The sequence below is a fragment of the Chlamydotis macqueenii genome, chromosome Z (genome assembly GCF_036417535.1).
Source record: "Chlamydotis macqueenii isolate bChlMac1 chromosome Z, bChlMac1.mat, whole genome shotgun sequence".
Lineage (NCBI taxonomy): Eukaryota > Metazoa > Chordata > Aves > Otidiformes > Otididae > Chlamydotis > Chlamydotis macqueenii.
The window spans coordinates 60,515,335-60,533,430 of NC_141593.1; the positions used below are offsets into that span (position 1 = coordinate 60,515,335).

The 18,096-nt window shown below is 39.6% G+C and overlaps 1 protein-coding gene across 7 annotated transcripts in view; it reads left to right on the top strand.

Moving 5' to 3' along the window:
- The window catches only part of APC (APC regulator of Wnt signaling pathway), a 103,158-nt gene that overhangs the window by 56,637 nt on the left and 28,425 nt on the right, over window positions 1-18,096 (top strand). For all 7 annotated transcript variants that reach the window (XM_086771190.1, XM_086771191.1, XM_086771189.1 and 4 more), the window contains 3 exons: window positions 7,142-7,250; window positions 8,904-9,017; window positions 13,281-13,364. In XM_086771190.1, coding sequence (XP_086627316.1) covers window positions 7,142-7,250; window positions 8,904-9,017; window positions 13,281-13,364 — 307 coding nt within the window. The remainder of the gene's footprint in view (window positions 1-7,141; window positions 7,251-8,903; window positions 9,018-13,280; window positions 13,365-18,096) is intronic.

Sequence of the window (18,096 nt, forward strand, 5' to 3'; positions counted from 1 at the left end):
CTAGCAGTTTCCTACAGAAGCTACCACGTTAGGCCCCCCCTCACTAAAGAAAACCAGAACAAGCAGGATAGCTATGACTTAGTCACCATCACAGAAACATGGTGGGATGACTGTCATGACTGGAGAGATCCACTGGATGGCTGTAGGCTCTTCAGAAGGCAAAGGCAAAGAAGGAGAGGCGGTGGAGTGGCTCTGTATGTTAGGGAGTGTTTTGATTGTATAGAGCTCAGCAATGGTGATGATAAGGTTGAATGCTTATGGGTAAAGATGAGGGGGAAAGGTAACGGGGCACATATCCTGCTGGGAGTCTGTTATAGACCACCTAACCAGGATGGAGAGGTAGATGAAGCATTGTACAAGCAGCTGGCAGAAGTCTCACAGTCGCTCACCCTTGTTCTTGTGAGGGACTTCAACTTACCAGATGTCTGCTGGAAATACAGCAGAGAGGAAACAGCTAGGACATTCCTTGAATGTGTAGAAGATAACTTCCTGACACAGCTGGTAAGTGAGCCTGCCAGGGGAGGTGCCTCGCTTGACCTGCTGTGTATAACCAGAGAAGGGCTGGTGGGAGATGTGGTGATTGGAGGCCATCTGTGGGCTCAGCGACCATGAAATGTTAGAGTTCTCGATACTTGATGAAATAAGGAGTGGGGTCAGCAAAACCACTACGATGGATTTCCAGAGGGCAGATTTTGGCTTATTCAGGACACTGGTTGAGAAAGTCCCTTGGGAGGCAGTCCTGAAGGGCGAAGGAGTCCAGGAAGGCTGGTTATTCCTCAAGAAGGAAGTCTTAAAGGCACAGGAGCCGACTAGCCCCATGTGACGCAAGATGAACTGACGGGGAATATGACTGGCCTGGCTGAACAGGGAGCTTTTGTTGGGACTCGGGGAAAAGAAAGGAGAGTTTACCACTTTTGGAAAAAGGGGCAGGCAACTTGAGAAGAGTAGAAGGATCTCGTTAGGTCATTCAGAGAGAAAATTAGAAAGGCAAAAGCCAAGCTAGAAATCAATCTGGCCACTGTTGTAAGAGATAATAAAAAATGTTTTTACAAATACATGAACCGCAAAAAGAGAGCCAAGGAGAATCTCCATCCATTTTTGGATGCGGGAAGGAACGTTGCCACCAGGGATGAGGAGAAGACTGAGGTACTTAATACCTTCTTTGCCTCAGTCTTTAATAGTCAGACCAGTTATCCCAAGGGTATTCAGTCCTCTGAGCTGGAAGACGGGGATGGAGAACAGAATAAACCCCCTGTAATCCAGGAGGAAGCAGTTTTTGACCTGCTACGCCACCTGGACACAAACAAGCCTATGGGGCTGGATGGGATCCACCCAAGGGTACTGAGGGAGCTGGTGGAGGAGCTTGCCAAGCCATTCTCCATCATTTACCAGAAGTCCTGGTTAATGGAGGTCCCAGATGTCTAGATGCTTGTCAATGTGACGTTCATCTACAGGAAGGGCTGGAAGGAGGGTCTGGGGAACAACAGGCCTGTCAGCTTGACCTTGGTGCCAAGGAAGATTATGGAGCACTCACTGGGCATGTGCAGGACAACCACGGGATGAGGCCCAGCCAGCATGGGTTCATGAAGGGCAGGTCCTGCTTGACCAACTTGATCTCCTTCTATGACCAGGTAATTGACCTAGTGGATGATGGGAAGGCTGTGGATGTGATCTACCTGGAGTTTAACAAAGCCTTTGATACCATCTCCCACAGCATTCTCCTAGAGAAGCTGGCAGCTCATGGCTTGGACAGGTGTATCCTGCGATGGGTTAAAAACTGTCTGGATGGCTGAGCCCAGAGAGTTGTGGTGAATGGAGTTAAATCCAGTTGACAGCCGGTCACAAGCAGTGATTCCCAGGGCTGTGTGCTGGGGCCGGTTCTGTTTAATATCTTTGTCAATGATCTGGGTGAGGGGATTGAGTAAATTTGCAGGTGACACCAAACTGGGCAGGAGTGTCGATGTGCCCGAGGGCAGGAAGGCTCTGCAGAGGTATCTGGACAGGCTGGATCGATGAGCCGAGGTGAACTGTATGAGGTTCAACAAGGCCAAGTGCCAGGTCCTGCATTTCGGTCACAACAACCCCATACAACAGGCTTGGGGAAGAGTGGCTGGAAAGCTGCCTGGGAGAAAGTGACCTGACAGTGCTGGTCAACAGCTGGCTGAACATGAGCCAGCAGTGTGCCCAGGTGGCCAAAAAGGCCAACAGCATTCTGGCTTGCATCAGGAACAGTGTGGCCAGCAGGAGTAGGGAAGTGATTGTGCCCCTGTACTTGGCACTGGTGAGGCTGCACCTCAAATACTGTGTGCAGTTTTGGGGCTCTCAATACAAGAAGGACATTGAGTTGCTGGAGAGTGTCCAGAGAAGGGCAGTGAAGCTGCTTAGGGGTCTGGAGAGCAAGTCTTATAAGGAGCAGCTGAGGAACCTGGGATTGTTTAGTTTGGAGAAGAGGAGTCTGAGAGGACACCTTGTCACTCTCTACAGCTATCTGAAAGGAGGCTGTAGGGAGGCAGTTGTTGGTCTCTTCTCCCAAATAACTTGTGATAGGACAAGAGGAAATGACCTTAAATTGTGGCAGGGGGGGTTTAGGTTGCATATTAGGAAAAGTTTCTTTGCTGAAGGAGTGATCAGGCACTGGAACATGCTGGCCAGGGAAGTGGTGGAGTCACCATCCCTGGAGATGTTCAAAAAACATGTAGATGTGGCACTTTGGGACATGATTTAGTAGGCATGGTGGTATTGAGTTGACTGTTTTACTTGGTGATCTTAGAGGTCTTTTCAAAACATAATGGTTCTATGACAAAATACTGAAATGTCTTTTCTCGGAAGGTAGTGGTGTCCATTTAATAGGAGGAACGTACTTTCAGGGCATAGTACAGATCAGTCACAAAGGAAATGCCAAGTAAGAGACGTGCAGCTGTTTCCACTGAGGACAGCTTTATATCTTAAAATAAACCTGACTGAAATCCCAGATGTTTTCAGAGGCCTGTCTGTAAGAAAGGATTTCCTAAAGATTTGCTCATTGACAGCTACTTAATGATTAGGATGTCAAGCTGGGGGCTGCAAAACCAAATTAATAGCAACGCAGTATTTTTATTCCTAGTAGTCATTAACAAGCGAAAAAAAATCCACTTTGGAATCATAGTACAAAAGTTTGATGGGTAGTAAGTGGTTTGTGGGCAGCCCTGCAGAAACGTCTCCTCTAAAGGGCCTTTCCTCTTGTTCAGTAAAATTTTTGCAGTGAAGAGCTGAAAGGAGTACACTTTTCCTCCAAGGTACTGTCTAGATCCCTTTCTTTAACCAGCTTCCCATGGGTCGGCATTGAGCCTTTTCTAGCAGCCACTCTGTTTTTTCATTTTCCTAGTCTGAATCACTCATCTTATTGTTCCGTCACGTAAACCTAGATTTCTGAAGAGCTGTCTAAGAATATTTAGGAATTTGTGAATCTCTTCCCACTTGCTTATCTCAGTCTTCAAGAATCAATTGTCTGCCATTTTCCATCTTGACAAAGCAGTGTGCTTGTTTGTATTCTTCTAGTGCTGTTTTTTACAGCATGTGATACTGAAATCTTTAAGTGTAGCTAGGACTTTCAGTTACAATTCAAGTGAACTCCAAGTCACGCAGGAGGAGTATTAATTTATAGCAGCTGGAGTTCTCCAAGGTGGTTAGCACATCTGATTTATGATCTGTGATCATTTCCTGCTCTCGTGGATTCTAAGATTTGAACAATGTTCTTTGGACATTTTTTGCAGTGACAAAGACAGCTTAGGCAGTGGACTTGTCTTTGTTCCAAATAACACTGAAAAAAAGGGATAAGTATGTTTTAATTTTGAATGAGCTTAGGCAGTGTTACTGTCGCAACTGATGGGGTAAAGATTTGGACTGTGGAGAGGATGAGATGTAGAGGCATGGCCAGATCACATCTGGCTTTGTTGTCAGTGAAATTATGGACAATCCAGACTGCTCTGTTCTTTATGCTGTTTCAGGGGATGTGTAGGAGCATGTTGGATGTTGATGTGGACCCTGAGTGGCCAAATGAGTGAGAACTTGGATTGGTGGGTGTATGGCCATGCATCTGAAATAACTACAATTTCTACTTATTTTCCTGTGCTTTGTGTCTGAACTTGTTTGGCATACTTAGTAAGTTTCTGTGTTTCTAAACACACATATATAAACATGTTATTTGCTAACAGAATTTTTTGGAGGACTTAAACCTATTTTCAGAGAACTCATGGAACTTGACAAGCCCCAAAATATTAAAATGATTTAGAAGAAAATAACATTTTTTTTGAAACCAGCAGCAGGGGAACGATTTCCACTTAATATCTGAACACACTGGCACAACATATGCTGCTTTCTCTCTGGCTGTTTCCAAGGGTATTTGGTAAGACACCATATGAACAACAGAGTACACTGCTTCATGTGCTGTGCTGCATTCTTACAGAACTTGACAGCGTATGACAGTGAACAGAATTTTCTCTGATACTGTGAAAGTCCTGATATAAAAAAAATTTAGGGTATAAAAAGATGGAATAACTGCGCTGGGTTTTTCCATCAATTTTTTTTTTCCATGATCAGTAACAGCTCTTCTACCTTAAATGCTTTCCTACCCTCTAGAAGTTCCAGAAGGCTGAAAAGGAGCTATGCTTCTGGCTGGTATAGTATCTGATAGTAATTTTAAGTGTCAGGAGCACCTTATCAGACACATCCACAGAGACTTGTTGATTACTTTCAGGGAAATTGAAGTGTGATTTTCTATAGTTGTACCAACCTTTCAAGCTTTGTGCTAAGATACCTTCAACATATTGTTAAAACCTGAATTGTCATGGAGTACTGATACCAAGCTAGTAAGCCCAAATAAAGCATTACTCAGAAGCAAAAATGACACTATTAAATTAAAGGAGTTGCCCTCAGGTCATGTATTATGTTGTTTACGGAGCACTCATGATTCCTAACTCCTTTTCTTGCTTCTGGCATCTGTTGTGCATGTCAAAACAGATTGAATGACACTGTTTCACAAACTGAATACCCTACATTTTACAAGAGAAACTTAGTCACATATTCACTTAGCTGGAAGTAATCTCTCTGGTTTCTACTACCAGTTTTTTGACATCCAGAGGCAGATGTAGTCAGTTTTTCCACATTTGCAAATCCTCACATGGTAAAAATACTTGTTATAAGGATTGCATTAATTATACTTTTGCAAATTTGATTTCACAGACTGGACATAGCCTGGACACAACTGGTGCATGGGTACCCAGGGTGGGAAAAAGGAGAGCTGTGCAGGATGCCTGTGCGTGCAGAGATCAGGCACCTAGGGTTTGTGTTAAGAGGATGGACAGATGGGAGGCCGAAAAAATTACTTTCCTCACAGGCTTTCCCCAAGCACCATCTATTAGCTTTTCCTTCAGTCTGTCTAAAGGACTTAAGGAATTCCTGCCAGCCCCATGGCTGAAGAATTACTGTTTTCCTGTGATCCTGCTACACTTGCCTGCAATACTATGGTAATTGTTGTTTTTTGCTTCTTTTCACTGATTTTGATTGCAACCCTGTCTGATGTAAAAGTTGCCCAGGTAAATGACTTAACAAAAAACAATTCTGTTTCAACATAACTGTTGAATCAAATCTGGAAATTTGTGTCATTCTGCTCATATTTAAAAGCCTTTAGCACCTCTAGATGGGTGTAGTTTTTCAGTCTCTTGCAGTTTAGTGAGGGATCCTGTCAATTTTAGTTTTCCGTTTAAACACTGCTCAGGTCACTTGCATTAGGTATGGAGTATAAATGTTAAGTCATCAAAACTAGTTTTAAACATTTTTAAAGCAGGAACTAAATCAAACAGATCCTTTAAAATATGTATTTTTAAAATATTTCTTCTACATGAAGTTCTGCACGTGGGAGTTTGTCTTAATCTCAAATCATAACTGAGGTGTATTGTCAAAGTAATCAGGGGAAATTTGTGTTTTTGTTGTATGCTATGTTTTTGTTCCTTAACGATTTACAGTAATTATGCATAATGTGTTTGCGTGCTTTGTAAAGGTTCATATGGCTCCTTCTTAGAAGACCACAACCTGAGTTTAGAGAGAGGGATGCAAAGTTAAGGGATGGGAAATAATACTGGGCAAACTTGTATGCAGCTTTCTGTCCTCTGGCTAAGTGTTGATTTTAGCATTTCCATTAACATTAATGAGCAATTTTTAAATATCAGAAGTGCTCACAGAGAGCATTTGTAAGAAACTAATGAATTTGTGTTTAAACAAAACAAAAGAAAACAAAAAAATATTTTAAAAAAAAACCTCTCAAAAAAACAAGAGTGACTTTTCTGTATACTCCTACTAGCCAGATTTTGCTTGAAAATTTTAATACCTGTTTTGAAAAGTGTTGTAACAGTGAAGGCTGTATAACTATTGATAAAATTTCAACTATATAAATGTAGTTCATGAAGGACTGATAAAATAGTATGTAAGATTTTTAATAGATTTTTTTCTTATATTAATCTTCTCATCTTTCTCATATAGTACCCAGGTATGCAGTATGCTTATGATACCCATTTAAAATGTTTTAAACGGCTGCAAATGTATCCTGTCTGTACTATTTGATGGAAAATACTCTTCTAAAGTATTTTTGTAGTCATAGAAATAGCTTGATTTTGTGTGCTTTACCCATAGTTTTAATATGGGTGACATAGTTAGTAAAGAGACACTGGAAAGCTGGATAGTATAATTTAATTCAGTAATGTGATTCAGGGATGTATATGCTTCTGTAACATCTAGGCCTTTTCTTAAATGTAGCTTTATGCATTGTACAACCTATATGGTCTAAAAGAAGCAGGATACAAGTTAGCACACAACTAATAAGTGTTTTTTCTTTCATAAAATGCCTCTTAGTTCTAGATTTCAAAGTGGTTTTGTAGAGAAATTTAGGTATTTTCCTCTTTTATGGATGTGGACCTGATATACAAGAAGTTAGTGACTTGCTTTAAGGGGATAGGTTGTTCAACTGGTGCCAGGGAATTGCACCCACCTTCCCAAATGTCTTCTTCGTGCCCTCTTCAAATCTTGTGGGTTTCGGTGCCTATTTCTGTACCTACAAATGGTAATGAGGTCTTAATAGTGAGACATTTCACGCTCCTGTTTTTAATAGATCTCTTTTGCTTGCGGAGCTTGAGAAGGAAGAGAAGGAAAAGGACTGGTATTATGCCCAGCTTCAGAACCTGACTAAAAGGATTGATAGTCTCCCCCTTACTGAAAACGTAAGTACCTTCAGTATGCTTGGTCATGTATCTAGTGCTATGATCTCTGCTTAGATGCTGTGTATATTTTATGAATTTGGTGACATTCTCTACTATAATTTTATTTTAAAACTATGTAAAGCTAACTGTTGTGGTTTTGTTTACAAAAGCCTAAATAATGCATTTTTTCATATATAATTTTACACATTAAAATTTGTGTGTATCATATCTGTATAAATGTCAGTGATAAGAGAGAAGCACTGAAAAATGATCATGACGAATTACATGTCAGTATGCTGCCACTTTAACTCTATCCTCCAAAGGTCTTTTCTCTATCCATTCTGTTATTTAGTGGCTTCTTTTAGTTTTGAGAGCAATATTAGCCTAAGAGACTGTTTGCACAGGAGGTCTCAATTCATAACAGCAAGTAAAATTTGTGCTATAGCCTGTGCAGGTATTGTTGCTCCACATTTTTACCTTGCATCTTCAAACTATTTGTAGTCAAGTTACCATTATCTGGGATAATTAAGGTGTCTGATACACCAGATAATACAGGTTTTCCTGTTGTCAGACCTCAGCAGCTTAGATAGATTTGCAGTGCATTTCTTCACATATACAGTGTTGGGAAGACCTGGTTGAGCAACTTTATAGAGTCATACTTGGTCGGGAATCAGTCAGCTTCCTGGAAATGGAAATAGACAATGGGAATACTTCCATGACTTGGGGTCAAGCAGCTGGGCTTCAGCAAATCTAACACTGAGTCATGACTGAGCTTATAAGAACACCAGAAGCAAGGGGAGAAGGCCTGAAAAGGCTCTTAAGGAAGTGCAGCCTATTCCCAAAGGCAGTGTCAGCTGTATCTGTGTCACTCGATTGTAGGTTTTAAGATTGTCTCCCCAGTTTCATAGGTAATCAATTAACTTAGCTCTTATTATTATTAGAATGTCTTACTCAACATCTACGCTAAATCTCTTTTGTGATCATTTATATCCATTATTTACTCCAGCCACAATAGAATGAGAAATCTCATTCTTTTTTAGTAGTGTTTTACGTATTTGTAGATTATTGTCTCTTTTTGACTTTCTGAATTGACCTTGGTGAAGTATTCTGGGAGAACTGCTCTTGGAGATTGATTTATTTGCAAACCAAGTAATTGTCCAAAACCCGTGAAGTGCTTTGCTCATGCCTTGAAAAATATATCAGCTGGAATGTCTTCCGTTAAGCTGTGTTGTTGCTCATGAATTGAACGCTTGTGCTTTTTTCATCAGATAGTTAAAAACAGTGTAGGTAGCAGTAGTATGAATACCATCATTACATGCAGTAGTTTGATACTTCTGAATATTTTTCAAAATACTGGTTCAGATGGCAAAAATTTTGTTGGTATTCTGACATATGTTAGTAGCCAGATGTTCTAGGCCTGTAATGAATGATACTGTCTCAACGTTTATTTATTATATTTAGTCATTTGGTAAAATTTGCAGGTAGTTGGTTGGTTGAACAACATTATGTGTTCTTCTTTTTAATAGTGCAGTCATATTTTAAGGTTCTGTTGTTATGTTTTGTTTGTTAATGAAGTTTGGTGTGGAAAAGTAGTTGTTCTGCTTTTGTTCCGTGAAATACATAGTTTACATGAATATTATTTATTGAAATGCCTTCTTTGTACTTCAATTTCAGTTCTCCTTGCAAACTGATATGACTAGAAGGCAGCTGGAGTATGAAGCAAGGCAAATCAGAGCTGCAATGGAAGAACAACTAGGTACTTGTCAGGACATGGAGAAGCGAGCGCAGGTATAGTTTATCTTTTTTTCTTAGAAAGAATGGAAAAAAAATTCATGGATTTTTATTGAATTATTGGTAGTTGTATCTTTAAATTGCGACTTTTTAGAAAATTCATATGGTTTTAAGTATTTAGTAAAACAGATAGCATGCAATTGTCAGGTATATAAATAAAGGCTGTCTAGGGGATTTGTCTATGTAGATGTACTCAGACAGACCGAAGTTTAATCTTCCTGGATAATAACTGACTCTGATCTGGGAGCCGTATGGCTCTTCTGTTGTGGTTTATCAGCGGTGGTGGTGCCCTGCACAAATTCAGCTGTGTAACTTGTGTCAGCCAGTCTCAAATGAAGAAGGAGCAGACTCAGGATTGTCTGCAGATGTCTGGTTGGCCCTGTTGCAGAATAAAGTGTTACAGCATTGACACTAGAACTTCTGGGAGAGTTCTCTTGCTGCTAACATGCTAGCTTAAGCTAGCATAAGGTGAAGTGATCTGGATAGTAGGGTAGGCTGCTGGTGAAATTCTAAATGTATTTACGCAGAAAATAATTGAATTTTTTTAGAGAAACAATTTGACTGTAGTTATATGACTATGAAAGTAATTAAGTTGTCTCTAAAGTAGCTTTTCTCTTTCTAATTTTGTGGGGGAAAAAATACTACCGAGATGATGCTGAAATATTTTTTTTTTTCTGAATTAATATTTACCCATGGGTTTGTCACAACTGTTTTCTTCCTTTTATACATGTGTGACATTTACATACTTACAGAAATTACTGTGTCTTTTGTGATTATATAAAGGTTATAAAATAGGAAGTAGATACTTCTGCATGTGCTTCTTGTGAATTTGACTGGTAGTTCTCCTTGGTTTCATTTTACCAAGGACAGGTGCCAAAACTGTGTAGAAGTTCATTGGTGTACAAATACTAAAAGCAAATTCTGGATTATTTCACTGTGATATTTAAATGTGCAAACTGAACCACTCATATTTGGCGAGGAAAGTAAACTTGCTATTTTTTCAGCTTTCTGCTCTGTATTTTCTTTCCACTCTAAGTGATTGTGGTACACAATAGAATGCAAAATGTAGATTGAAGGAAGAGAATGGTTCAACTCTTAAAAGGCTGGTGGCATTGCAGACATCATTGTATTAAAAGTCCCAAAGATTTATTCTGTGAGAGAGCTGGTAACATGCTGTTGCCCAGGTAATTGATGCACTAGCCACAGTTTTTCATGGATCTTAAAATAATGGCATTCTCCCTCTTTCATCTGTCGTGATTGGGCTTTCTTTCCTTTAACTTCATCTTTTTTAAGCAAGTTAGCTCACAGCAACTTGCTGTTTATGTAATCTCTTATGAAGATTGTATACAACAGCATGCCCAAAAGTTATTCAGAAAGATGCTCTATAAGACTGTTAGCAATTTATTTTCACATGCTTAATTATTTACACTAGCTTGTACTGTACCCTGAAGTTTATAACTTCGCATGGTAATTCTTACTTGAAAAAAAAAACAAAAAAGGATGCTTATCCATCTTTTATATTGACTGTTCAAATGTTGTACCCTATTTACTTGGTAATAAGGAGAAGCAAACATTATGTTCTGTAAAATACGAAAATTCCAATTCCAAAACTGAAATCATGTTCACATAGAATTCAGTTTTCCTTCATGCCAGAACAAAAGGGATTTTTAAATTTTTTTTAATTTTTTTTTTAGATTTAGAATTACTTAAAATCTCACACTAAATCCTCATTCTCATATAAATTTATCCCAAAATTCTAAAAGTTTGCTAAAACAGCAGACTACTAAAGATGTAAGAAAATTTTGATCCTGGACTCTCACACAGATGAAGATTTCAGCACTGTTAGATTCCTACAGTGGTCTTGCTTGTAAATATAGACCAACACATTAAGAATTTTGTCTATTAGGTACATTTTGTTTGGAAAAAAAAAATAAAAATCTCCTATTTAAAACAAAATAATACTCCATATTTCTGCTTTTGAGAAAATGACTATTTTTCTGTCACCGTGAGTATGGGGGATTATTTTTGCTGTTTGATGTCTTACTGGAGCAGTGAAATTCAAATAACTTACAACTTTAAATTTATTTTAATAAAAGTGCTGGATAAACATAACAGAATGGAAATATACCACGAACAAATAGTGATGTTTCTTGTGTAGGTTTTAAAGTTAAAACCATTCTGGTTCTTATTCAATTGTGTACCTCTCTCTTTGTGTTGTTTTTTTTTCGTTAGGCTGTACGCCTTTGTGGCAAGAAATGGATTATTTTTTCTGCTTGTACAGCATTTGGTACAAAATATGCTCCCAGTTAATTGAACTCCTCATTTTCCCTGTTATACGAATAATGAATTAGCAGTAAGAGGAATGGTCTGATGTTTAACACTCTGTACTAAAATTGGGAAGGGTGGATCAAACTCTTGTCGCTTTTTGTGGACTCCGTCAGTGGTACTAAGCAAATTGTGCAATGTGTGATTGGTTTTCATCTGCACAAAAATACTTCCCCATGTTTAGGTGTGTATATACAGATATTCAGATTCTCTTGATGCCCTTGATGTAGAAAAATGCTGGTTATGCAGAAAGAAATTCAATCTAGGGGAAATTCATGGCATTCTTAAAGACAATGAGAAACATATTCTGTCAGTCATGCATCACTTTACCAATGCACAGTTATTTCCAGAAATATATTTTTATCATCTTTCTAATACTTAAGACTTTATTGATCCAGGAGGAAAGGGGGCATAAATTACCTGTTTGCCTTATGTTCTGCTGAAGCTTCTGTGTGTGCAGCTTTCAAATTTTTAGTGGCATTTTTTCTGGTGCTTTGCTATACAAATTCAAATAAAATGTATCGTTTAATGTTCATAGCTTTGCATCTCTACTAAATGTTGATGTTTACAGTGCTTTTCCCATAGCTGCTTATGATGCATGTTTCAGGAATTCTTTCTATTTTGTGATTGTATTTTCTTCTATATTTCCTAAAATTTCGAGGTAACATTGTGTTTCTAGTCCATGTGTATCTTTTGACATTAGCACCTTTTAAAAGTTCATCTTATTTCCATTTTCAGATTATAAGGGTGTTAAATAAGTTCTGTTATAATGCCAGTCCTTGCAGTGTCCTAGATGCACAAAGCTTCTCCTTTTTTAGTATAGCATTGTAAGTGTTAATTAGGTGAAAAAATCAGGATTTTTCTTTCAGCAATGTAATATAAATTAATGTCTATTTAATTTCTTCAGCCTGATGTAGTTGAAGATGTCCCTGCTCCTTGCAGGAGGGGTTGGACTAGATGACCTTTAAAGATCCCTTCCAGCCCAAACCATTCTGTGATTTTATATGTCCATTTTATTAAGCTATCTATCACACAGAGGAATACTATTTAATCGGTTTGGTGCTCTGTTCGTATCCTGATACTATTGGGCTAATTATTTTCTGGCCACTTTTAAAGTCAAATAATATAAATTTATTAAATCATCAAGCTCATACAGAGATATATAACTTTATATACTTACTGTTTCAGAGAATCATAATGCACCCTGTGCTTTACAGTACAGCTTGTATGGAGTATATGTATCCTGTGACATTTGGGATTTTTAACATTTCCTTTACTAACCTCAGAATAGTTGCAGTAGGAGATGAGTAGCAATATGGCTGTAAAAGACTCTGATTCAGAGGTGTCTGTGAAATCCCAGACAAACCAAAGAAGCAATATGTAGTTTTCTTCATACTTAGCGTGTAAATACTTTAAGATTTGTAGGAGCAGAAAAATATTCCACATCTGTCTATAAGCAAAACTCACAAATCATTACAGTAACTGAATATAAAAGAACTCATTCAGGATTTCGTTCCTTCAGGCCACTCTGCAAATATAAATCTCTCTTAAATCTCTGCAAGTCAAGTAGAATTCTGACGTTTGAGATGAAAGTCAAATAATTTGCTGAAGATCTGCACAAAATGTCAGTTTCAGAAACAGGAAAATTGTGCAAGTTAACTGGCGCATTTTTCTATACTTGAATGGGTACTGTGTAACAACGTATTATATCCAAATGAGTATCAGTTTTATTAAAAACTCAAATACTCACTATGTTTTGCAAGTATGCAATCATGCCTGTGTTTTATTATGAAGAACATTTGAATTACCGCATGAATGAGGCAGTTTTGTTTTGTAGTCAGCTGTGTTTGCACAGAACACTTCATATAGTCATTCTGTACAGTAAGTAAAAGGAGTTTTTGAACAAAATCAAACATGAAAATGCATTCATTTCAGGCGAGGGTGGCGAGAATTCAACAGATAGAGAAGGACATTCTTCGTATACGACAGCTTCTGCAATCACAAGCAGCTGAAGCAGAGGTTAGTGAGCAATTACTTGCCTTCTTTTCGTTATGGTATGTATATTTTTCTTAAAAAAACCCAAACAAAGAAAAAAAAAAAACCCAAAATATGTGAATAATGTGGTAGGCAGGATCAGCTAGTGATGTCACAGTTAAACAACTAGTCAATATATGTAGGCTGTTACCGCTCTCTCTGATACTCTGAATTGACAGTGAAATACTTGAATTAGTCTTCATGCTACTATTGAACTTTAGTCAGTAATGATGTATCAGGTAAAAGTTTAACTTGAAATTTCAGTAAAAATGCGAAAGTGCAATGTATTATAAAGGCTGAGTCTTGGTTTTAACAAATAATTATAACAATCAATTTTACATGCCTTTCTAAATAGGAAATTCTGATAAGCACCTTCATGGTTTGCTCATCTTTTGAGAGATAAGATTTTAAAAAAAGTGAATACAGCTCTGTCAGACTTCATTATAGAAGCCTGGCATATTTTTAGTGTTTGGTTCTATATTAAGTACAAGATAATATTTCCTGTAAGTCCATACAAAGTCCATCGTAGTAAATGCTATTAAGAAAAACTGCACTCACAGTGGAAATTCACTTACGAGGTCAACTCCATTTCTTGTACTGGTAAATTCTATATAAATTGTATGTTGGACTTCAATTTTTTTTATGGTTTGTCTTCATCCAAAATAACTACTGAGAAAGCTCAGAGCAGCAGTTGGATTATTAAGGGATGTGTATTTTTCCATTTTGAAAAATCATGGTTTTGTAATTCCTCTATTTAGGGGGAAATATGGTTTTGTAAGTGAAGCAGACCATAATGCGTATAATTAAAGTTGTCTGGTCTTCTGGCATGTTAGCCAATCCAGGTGTTTATACACACTGATGAGATCCTTCCTGAGCCTTCTTTTCTCCAGGCTGAACAGTCTGAGCTCTTTGAGCCTCTGCATATGAGAGATGGTCCGGTCCCTTAAGCACCTTCGTGGCCCTACACAGGACTTGCTCCAGTAAGTCCGTATCTTCCTTGTACTGGGAAGGCTGGAACTAGACACAGTTCTCCAGATGAAGCCTCACCAGCACTGAGTAGAGAGGAGGAATCACCTCCCTTGACCTGCTGGCAAAACACTTCTTAATGCAGCTCAGGATACTGTTGGACTTCTTGCCACAAAGGTCCTTTGCTGGCCGATGTTCAAGTTGCTGTCCACGAAGACCCCCAGGTCCTTTTCTGCCCAGCTGCTTTTCAGCTGGGCAGCCTCCAGCATATACTGGTGCCTGGGGTTATTCCTCCCAGGTGCACGACTTTGCACTTGCCCTTGTTGAACTGCATGAGGTTCCCATCAGCTCATTTCTCCAGCCTGTGAAGATCCCTTTGAAAGGTGCCCAAACCATCTGGTGTATCAGCTGCTTCTCCCAGTTTTCTGTCAGCTTCAAACTTGGTGAGGGTGCACTGTGTCCCTGCATCCAGATCATTAATGAAGATGTTGAACAGTGCTGGTCCTGGTATTGACCCCTGGGGTACATCACTAGTGACTTGCCTCCATCTGTACTTTGTACTACTGGTCACAACCCCCTGGTGTCCAGCTGTTCCGCCTGTTTTCAGTCCACATCACCTGCCCTTATCTAACCTGTACATTGTTAGCTTGTTGACGTTAGCATGATGACGTTATGTGAGACAGTGTCTGAAGGCTTCCTCAGGTTCATGTAAATTACAGCGGCTGTTTTTCCCTCACCCACCAAGCCAGTCACCTCATTGTAGAAGGCTCAAGCATGACTTCCCCCTTGTAAAATCCTGCTGACTGCTCCTAGTCACTCTCTTGTCTGTCTTGTGTTTGGGACTGCTTTCCAGGAGGATTTCCTCCATCACCTTCCAATTGTCAGTGACTGAGGTGAGGCTGACCAGCCTGTAGTTCCCTGGGTCTTTCTTCTTGCTATTCTTGAAGGCAGGAGTGACATTTGCTCTCCTCCAGTCTTAAGGAACCTCTCCCTGCTGCCGTTACAAGTCAAGAGTGGCCTCATAATGACATCATCCCTCTTTCAGCACTCATGGATGCAACCTGTAAGGCCCTTAGGTCTTATGTATGTCCAGTTTGTTTAAGCTCTCCCTAACTTTCCCTGGTCTTCCCCGCTGAGTATAAGTCTTCCTTGCTCCCGACTTTTGTTCTGGTCTCAGAGGCCTGTATTCCTGAGGGGTGGTTTTACTGGCAAAGACTGAGGGAAATAAGCCATTGAGTACGTTGACCTCTTCTGTGTGCTGTGTCACCAGATCCCCTTCCTCTTTCAGCAGAAGGCCCATATTGTTCCTAGTCTTCCTTTTGCTGTTTATCTACTTGAAAAGTCGGTTCTTGTTGCCCCTCACATCCCTGTGTGATTGAACAGGAGCTCTTTACTCCTGTGTCACCTGACTCCACTTCTGCCCCTTGTGCTTTTCCTTTTAATGGCTAAGTTCAGTTAGAAGCTTCTTGTGCATCTGTACAAGCCTCCTACTGCCCTTTGCTTTGTTTCCTACTTGTTGGGATGGACCTTTCTTGACTTTGAGGAGGTGATCCTTGAATATCAGCCAGTTTTCATGGACTCTCTTCTCCTCAGGGCTGTATCCCGTGAAGTTCTTCCAAGCAGATGCCTGAAGAAGTTGAAATCTACTGTCCTGCAGTGCAGGGCGGTGATCTTAGTTTTTGCCCTTCTCCATCCTGTTAGGATCCTGAACGCCACCATCTCAGCGTCACTGCAGCGAAGGCTGCTTCTGCCTTATATGTCCCCCACCAGTTCTTCTTCTTTCCTAAGTATCAAGTCCAGCAGAGCATCTCTCCTTATTGACTTTCTAATTGCCTATGTCAGGGAATTGTCATCAGAGCACTCAAGAAATCTCCTAGAATGTTTCATCCTGCTGTTGCCCCTCCAGCAGATACCAGGGTGGTTGAAGTTCCCCATGAGGGCTGGGGCCTGTACACGTGAGGCTTCTTCCAGTTGTTGGGAAGAGGTCTCAGTCTGTTTCTTTTTCTTGATCAGGAATTCTTTAGCAGATTTCTCCTACAACATCACCCGTGTTGGTCTGCCTGCTAATCTTTACCCATAAGTTCTTGACTGACTCCTCACTGATCCCCAGGCAGAGCTCCCTGCACTCCAGCTGCTCTCTTGCATAAAGGACAACTCCCTCTCTTTGCCTTCCTAGCCTGTCCTCCCTAAAATGTTTATATTCCTTGATCTCAGCCTTCCAGTTGTATGAGCTGTCCCACCGCATCTCCATGATCCCAGTGAGGTCGTAGCCAGATGACTGCACACACCTTAGCTCCTCCTGTTTGTTCCCCGTGCAGTGTGCATTAGTGTACAGGCATGCCAGAGAGGCACCCAAGCGATTCCCCAGAACAGCCTTGAGAGTTTTCCCCACAAGGCTGTTCTGCTGCACATCCTTCCCTACGTGCCTGTGCTCGAGGGGATTCCACATTGCCTCAGTTGTGTGGATTGCCCTTGTGTTCCCATCAACCAGGGCCCTTGCCTTGCCTGCCTTTTCCTCAACTTTTACTTGTTTGTTGAGGAATTGCTTTGTTCCCTGTCGTTTCTAGTTTAAAGCACTCCCAACCTGGTTGGCCAGCCTCTCAACAGACACTTTGACCCTATTTAGTAATACAGATCCTGTCCTGAGAGTCTTTATCTCTTACTCTGGTAAAAAAAAAAAGCACTCTATTCTAAACTCACTTATGCTCAAGAACTCAAACGGCATTGAAATGCAACTACAGAATTAAAGACGTTTTTGTCTTAGTTATTCACTCCTTTCACCAAGTTATTTGGCTGCTCAATACGTGGAAGTTTTAATGTGTCAAAATTTTGTGGTTTGTTTTATCTGTAAAGTGTCTGCATGGCTGGCTGTTTAGTTACACGTTTTAGGACAGTTATGAGTGGTGGTGGTGAAGGAGGCAGTCACTAAACACTTTATTAATACTCTATAGTGTGTTTTAATCATTTCCAAAGGATGGCCATCTGCTATGGAAAACAGCTGGATCTAGTTCTGAAATTGCCTGATAGCAAGGAGGAAGGTAGTAGCAGTCAAACTGCGTAGTCCATATAACTGGAAAATATAAACGAGGCATTTATTGTATTTTTATCCTGGGCCTGATACAGTGATACCCAAATTGAATTTGCTCCTTAAGTTTATAAAGATACAGTTACAACAATTATAAATACCATAGCTTTTCTACTGATATAGTTGGCCCCTGTGGTGACGCTCATCATTGTGGAATCCAAGTGCAATATATCTTGTAGAATAATACCAAATATAATACCGCACCATTAAAATAGTGTTTGGAAATGAGCAGAGAAAATTTTGGCTCACATTTTAGCACATTTTTAAGGTTTGGCAAATTACTAAGTGTTCTAAATGCTATTAGAAAAAGTGTAAGTAATTTACTTGCAAATGTAGTGAGACTTCTGATAGAAATTTTGCAAGATTTTCTTAGTAAAGTTTGAAGTCCAGTGTACACTTTGACCCTTCCAAAGAGAACTTTTGGCTGTCAGATACAAATCTGAAGTTATGTAAAAGAAGTTATTGGCAAGTGTTTAATATGAGGTTTTCAATTTGTTGTAGTGGTACAGGCCTTTCTTTCATTAATATTGATCGTTTGAAATATGTGAAGTATTTCCATTGGGCAGTGTTGCTGTAGATAAAATGTAAAGGATTTATTCCGTACAGAGATTATGCTCAGCAAGCTTTAAGCTCTTTAAACTGTGATGGACAGGAGTTCCCTCAAGG